This window comes from Lactuca serriola, chromosome 4 (genome assembly GCF_051521515.1).
Source record: "Lactuca serriola cultivar US96UC23 chromosome 4, Lser_US96UC23_V15, whole genome shotgun sequence".
NCBI lineage: Eukaryota > Viridiplantae > Streptophyta > Magnoliopsida > Asterales > Asteraceae > Lactuca > Lactuca serriola.
The window spans coordinates 222,710,929-222,718,113 of NC_136411.1; the positions used below are offsets into that span (position 1 = coordinate 222,710,929).

The 7,185-nt window shown below is 34.6% G+C and overlaps 1 protein-coding gene across 2 annotated transcripts; it reads right to left on the bottom strand.

Moving 5' to 3' along the window:
* Nucleotides 1-2,212: 2,212 nt before the first annotated feature.
* On the bottom strand, nt 2,213-4,041 carry HB27 (homeobox protein 27). 2 transcript variants are annotated; one of them, XM_079040869.1, is made up of 2 exons: nt 3,778-4,041; nt 2,213-3,236 (listed from the first exon to the last, which is right to left on the bottom strand). In XM_079040869.1, the coding sequence occupies exon 2, from the start codon at nt 3,201-3,203 to the stop codon at nt 2,388-2,390; it is 816 nt and encodes a 271-aa protein (XP_078896995.1). In that variant the 5' UTR covers nt 3,204-3,236; nt 3,778-4,041; the 3' UTR covers nt 2,213-2,387. The 2 variants fall into 2 exon arrangements, with proteins under 2 accessions (XP_078896995.1, XP_078896994.1); XM_079040868.1 differs by having other exon boundaries at nt 2,213-3,223; nt 3,778-4,039.
* Between the last annotated feature and the right edge of the window lie 3,144 nt (nt 4,042-7,185).

The window sequence follows — 7,185 nt, forward strand, 5'->3', positions numbered from 1 at the left end:
TAAGCACAAAATCAAAAGTTAAATGACAAAAATGACCTTAACCCTCAATAAAAGATGCAAAAAAATACCAATTACTACGTTTTGTAAATTTTTGATAGTTTGTTACCGTTTAAAATCAGTTCCTTAACGCAAAATATAACTGCTGGTTAGATTATTAGGTGTGGGTAACAAGGTGCAACACCAAGTTGTGCCACCTCATATGACATATAAGCAAGTGGTGTCATAACACCAAGTGGGGAAATGGGCAACAAGATGCAACACCAACTTTTTGAAAATAAATGTTTTATTTTTTACTTTTATTTTTTCGAAATTGTTTTTTTTTTCTTTTTCGTTTTTTTTTTACTTTTTTTTTCTTTTTCTTTTTCGTTTTTTTTCTTTTTGTATTTTTTTAATCACTAACATGAATATATTTTTTATAAAACATAAAATTTTAAAAACAAAAAAAAAGACATAATATTTAAAATCTAAAATTACTATTACAATTAAAAAAAACATAATTTTAAACCTAATATTATAACTAAAATATCATTCAAATTACTACTAAAACCACATAAGAATCCTAATTAACCCAAATATTTCTTCCTAATTTGTTCCTTCATCGCTTGTAGCACCGTTAGATCAGCATGCGTCAAACCCTCCTCGTTCGTCCGAAAAATTGACAACTGATGTGTCATTAGTTCAATCTCTTTTTGCTCCTGCTTCTCCCGTGCCTACCTTTCTAGGAACTCCAAATGACGACGTTTCAACTCATTTTTTTCTTTTATAAATAAATTGTGCTCGTCGAATTTCACTCTCATTTCCGCCGCCTCTTTTGCTCTCGTCTCCATCTCCTCCGCATGTCTTGCAGCGCGCCTTGCTTTGTTGCGTCCGGGCGGTCGTCGTGGTGGGGATATCTCTTGGATATCATCCGGGATCTCATCATCGTCGGCGTTTAGGTCGATGTTAGTCCGTGAGTCTGACACGTCGACCGAGCTAGAATTGCGAGACCTTTTGGATTGAACCTCCGACGATGTAGGTATTTTATTCCACTTTGGATTCACTCGTAAAAATTCCCATGATTTTTCAAAGTCAAAAACATGACCCATTTCAACCCGATATTGTTCCTTAGCAGATTTGAACAAATCGAAGTCGTTGGTTCCGCTTCGTTGTTCAGCCTCAAGCCGGTTGTAAATACCGTTGAATTTGCTGCATCGCTTAGTTATCATACCCCATTTGCTGCTCAACATGTCATTGTTGTGATATAGATCTTTCTTTAAAATAGCGTGAAACTTGTCGAGCACCGCCCCCCAATAAGCTCTTTTTTCATTCCATTTCCGCGAAGTTCGATTTTGAAGTAGCACACCAACCCGCCGTGAAAGCGTATTCCTCGTTCGGTGTCCACCATTGTGGAACGTCAGCATTTTCTGTTTCTACCACTATTGATTTCCCTTTTGATTTTCCTTTCCCTTTCCCTTTCTTACTACATCCCACTTCCACTTGAACCGATGGTTGTGTTGTAGGCGATGGTTGGTTGGTTGTTTGTTGCATCGAACCAAAAGTAGAGAAAAGATTTTGTTGTAAATTTGAGTTTTGACCAAATTGATTTTATTGAATGTAAGGTGAGTTGAAAAATTGCAGTGGCGGTGAAGCGGGATTGAAAGCGGCGTCTTGGTATGAGATTTGTGGTGAGCTTTGAGACGATAAAATGTTGAAATAATTTTTATACCCCACAAATCCGAGAGACGAGGTTGTGTTTGGGTTTGATGATGGAGGGGGGGTGTTTGGGTTTTGCTCCATTTTTTGAAATTTTAAGAAAATATGTGTATAAAATATAGAGAGAATGAGAGAAAGGTTTTAAAAAATTGTTTAAAAGTAATATTTATAGGTAAAATAGTAAAAAAAAAATTGTTTGAAAATTGAACGTTGCAAACGGTCATAAGCAACGGTTATTTTTTTCCTGTTTCAACTCGTTTCCGTGGCCACGAGATTCAACCGATGAGATACAACGAGCCAGGGGGTTGGTGTTCCCCTCGTTATGACGGCATTGAACCGTGCCACCTCACCCTCATTTCTTCTTGTTAAGGCCCATGCCGGATGCTCTTTTAACAAAGGTAAACGATTTGAAAAGAAATGAATGTTTGGTCAATTTTAAATGACAAAATAAACCAAATTTCAAATGACAAAATAAAGTAATTTGTAGCTTCAGAATTCAATTATCAAGATTCAAGATATATTTCATTAAAACCAGAAATGGAACGTCAGAATTTTCATTTATTCAACAAAATATTTCTAGTTTTTAGATTAAAATCCATAAAATAATTAAAAACACAATGAAAACAACAAGATAGAGTCACAACTCCCTATTCACACTACAACAGTCTACTGCATAACTGAATGGTAACGTACAATCAATCAATGTTTTCATTGGAATCTGGAACCTGCTTCTTCCCAGAAATGGCTTTATTATTATGCATCCAGACCTTGAGAACTTGTCGTTTAACTCCAACCTCTGCGCAAAATCTTTGCACCTCTGGATCATCTTCCCTTGGTATCCTCCACCCTACCTTTTCTGCAAATTCAAGCATTTTCTCCTTCTGATCCTGCGTAAATTTCGACCTAAATCTCTTCTTCGCCACTCCATACGGCGGCACCGCCGTGAAATAGAGCTCCTCACTCGAGGATTCCGTTGCAGCACCACTTCCCCCCACCGCCATTCTGACTGGGGGAGCGTTGATGGAGGATACCCAGTTTGGGTTGTGGTGGAGGGAGACTGTTGACGTTGACGTACGCTGGTGGCTGTTGAACAATGGTGAGTGGGAGGGTAATGGAGGAGGGAGCTGGAGAAAAGGTCCGGCTGTAATGGCGGCGGCCGTGGTGGTTTCTTTGCGATGGAAATTACGGTGGCAATTGCAAGCAGCACATTTAAGTGCTTCTAGGGTTCCGTCATCGCCTGAAGGCATGAACTCACCGCATCCGTCGGTGATACTCCCACCGATGTTGGCCGCATAGTTCTTCAAGCACTCTCGGTACCGCGGTGGAGGTGACTTTAAGAGCCTAGATCCGACTGATATTGGTGTAGCTGAAGCTCCAGACCCATCAAACCGATCTGGGTCGGACCCATGATCCATGATTTCTGAAGAGGATTCATGAATTAACTGATGGTTGTTGTATGGAAATGAAGAAGTCTGCATTCTTATCTCTTTGTCTGTACCACTCATCTCCATTAATGCTTCTTGATTAAACCCTAAAAAAACATGCTTTGAATAAATACCCATAAATTATTACTAGGATTTCCATTCTTTTGTTAAACCAAGAAATGTAATTTTTTGTCATAAATACATGAACGCATCTCATAAAAAAAATAAAAAAGACAAATTTGACAAATTAATTTTGCTTATCCAAAGAGCTTGAATTTGTTCAGATGTTTGGAATTAAATTTTGAGGTAAAAATTCAAATGAATTATTAAATACAGATGTGGTTTCTTAAATGCTTCAAAACAATAAAAAAATTTGAAACTTAATTAGTTTAATCTACTTATAAAAAATACTCTTATTTGTAGGTAAAAGCGACTCATTGACAATGAACTTTTCATAAAGATTGGGCGGAACACGGGTCTGCAACAAAATTATGAAAGATTAGGGTCTACTCAAGAGCGTATAAATCTGATTTATGGGTGCATAACCCAGATATATGTATCTCATGTGATTAGATTTGCTCGAAAAGGAATTATGTGTGTGATTGAGTGTGTGTTTTTAGGGATCTTGATTGTGGGCCAAAAAACAAAGAAGAAGGTGTACCTGAAGTAGTAGAAGCGGAAGAGAAACATGCACCCTACTTTGTTAGAGAAAGAATTAGGGTTTACGTAGTATTAGAGCATATGGTGTGGGTGGTGGGTGGGTGTTTCAGAGGTTCCAACAAGGGACAGCTTGGTTGCCTGAGATGAAGCTAGAAAATATGGATGGGGAGAAAGAGGGAGAGAGAGAGAGAAAGAGAGTGGGAAACAACCCAAGAGATGACATAACATGACACTTGAATATGATTTTTTTGTTCTTTTGTTTTCTTTATGCTTTCAAAAAGATCATATCTCCGTAGGTGAAATTTAGCTCCATGTTTAGGGTTGATGTGTTTTATAATAACACAAATCTTAAGTTTCTAAAACTGCATATATATATATATATATATATATATATATATATATATATATATATATATATATATATATATATATATATATATATATATATATATATATATATATAAAAGTTCAATTGATAAAAATAAAAAACGTTACAGACTAAAGAAATTATTCTCAGCCAATTATTTACTTTTACCGCGTCACGTTCTAGGGTACCGGACTAACGGATGATGATTAATATCCATATATAAATATAAATACAAGTATACTCAAATATGAATACACCACCTCCCTCTATCACTAACCACCATCACCATCGCTGCTAGGGGTGAGCAAGAATCGAAAACAGAAAACCGAAACCGCACCAAAAACCGCATTTACCCTACGGAAAAACCGCAAAATACCGAAACCGCAAAGCATGGTGCGGTACGGTTTTAACTTGAAAAACCCTACAAATTTACCAAAACCGCACCACAAAATTTATTATATAATTAAATTATATATATAATTATGTATTTGATAATTTAATAAAGTTAAAGTATATATATATATATATATATATATATATATATATATATATATATATATATATATATATATATATATATAATTGGGAAAAAAGAATTCAGGGGAAATCTGAAAAAAGAAGTCCCTAAAACCTAAATCTTACCTAATTTTCAATCACATACGGTCACACCTCCGTCGCTCTTATCTCTTGCCTCTCGCTCATAGTGTCGTGCATCCTTGGCTCCTCCGGTCTTCTGTGCCTCCTTCTTCATTCATCACCTCTGCTCTACCTCCTTAGACAATCATCACCCTTCACATTAGACTTTCTCCGCCTCCAAGCTTCAAAATCTCACCGCCTGCCTCGCTCAGTCTCACGCTCAAACAGACCAACACCGAAGAAGTCAACAACATTAGGCGATTTCTTACAATTTTAGGTAAACATACATAATTAGAATCACATTTGCTTTAAGTTTGAGTATAGATTCAATTTTCTTTTTGTGCTTTAAGTCTTACAGGCACAAGGAACGTATGCTTCTTTTGTAATTTAACAATCTTGTAATTGTTTAAACTTCACATAAACACTGCAAATTTTTTGTGACATCCTCAAATTCACGGTTATTTTAAAAATGTTATTTATGCTTATTTGAAAACCAGAGTACTCATTTTAAAGAATAATATTGCAATATTTGTTCCTAGAAAAACATGATACATATATTATCAAAGCATTTCCGAAGAAATGTATTTTGTTTATATTAATACTTTCGGATGTCATCGTCTATACAAAAACATAAGCATAAACAAACCTTACATTCATTTACACTAGCGATCTAAATCTCCTTTAATCTCTCAGTGTAATGTAGCTTCGTATCGACACTTGTCATACAAATAAACAAAGTGGGTCAGGTTGAAAAACCTGGTGAGTACATAGGGTTTTCAACCCATAATAATAAATTTATTATGTTTTATCATCAAATAATTAACCTAGTTACCCATCCCCATTATCTTCTTTATTCTGAAAGATATACCCTTAGAATCATCTATTCTTTCATTCATTCATTCCTAAGGATTCTCCTAAGGAATAAGCACGAAGTCCATCGCTTCCAGGGTACATCTAACAGTCACTAAGTCCATAGCTTCCAATGTTATCAGTTAGGTACGAAGTCTATAGTCGCTAATGTTCATCTATAGGGTACTAAATCCATAACTACTAACGTTCATTTGTAAAACACTAAGTCCATAGCCGCTAATGTTCGTTTGATGTGGCACTAAGTCCATAGTTGCCAGGGTTTTTAGAGTACGTCTGGTGAACACATCGTTCACAACACCTACAGGTTGCGAGCCTGGTAGTGTTCCACTGGACGATCTAGAATAGTCTGTGGTTGTTATCTATACTCTGCTAGATGACTGGGCCATCGCTTGGGTCATCACTTGGGTAATCGCTTCTCATTATCTTTCACCTCTTATCATCTATATCATCTTTCGTCTCTCATCATTCATCTCATCTTTCATCTCTCATCATCTATATCATCTTTCATCTCTCATCATTCATCTCATCTTTCATCTTTCATCTCATCTTATCTTTAATCTACCCATCCTTACCCATCATAATTATAGGTATAAAATATATATACAGTTTAAATCAAATAAAACAAGTATATTTTGTTCATCCAGCATAGATATCAAGAACACATATAATATACACACATACGTAATTTATATTAAAATACTTCATATCTATGTGTAAGATGAAAGCGAATATCCACTTACTTGTTAAAGTGATGATTCCAAACTCGGGTAGCGCTTCGCTTCTAACAATTCTATTTTCCTTTGACGAAACCTAGTATCATTACTACTAGATTTTAGTCTAATATTCATCGCGATTAATTACGAGCGTTATTATTTTATAAGTGTTGAACAATACTTTGCAACCACTATGTATAGACAGGGACAGACATGAAACACAGGAGGACAAGACCATTTTGGCATTATAGTACTTCTGAAATCCAACAACCATATGTGACACTTCAAACCAGATTTGTCGTACCACGAGTAGTTAAAAGATATTATAATAACACTTATATATATATATATATATATATATATATATATATATATATATATATAAGTTCAATTGAGATCTCCTACTCTAATAAAGAAATATCTTTTTGCCGCATGTCACATTCTAATTGATTTGACTACATGTCATTTTATGGTTATTTTCAATTTTTTTTTTCCACATGACATTTTATGGTTTTTCTCATTTTATTAATTTTCATATAATATTTAAATGTAGTAATTACAATAAATGTAATAATAAATGCATATCAATTTCATTAATTGACTTCCTTCTAATTTCAAATTTTCTACATGAAAACCTCAATAGTTTCCTTTGTTTATTAATCTAGATTACTAGATTATTTGTTTAAGTTTAGAAGAAAAAGAAACAATTTAATTTTAATAATTCAATATTTTCTATTTTTTCTTAAAAATTCAAACTTCTCAAATATTGATATATAAGTTTAATTAAGAAACAAATAAAAAAAGTTGAAAATGAAGAAACCAT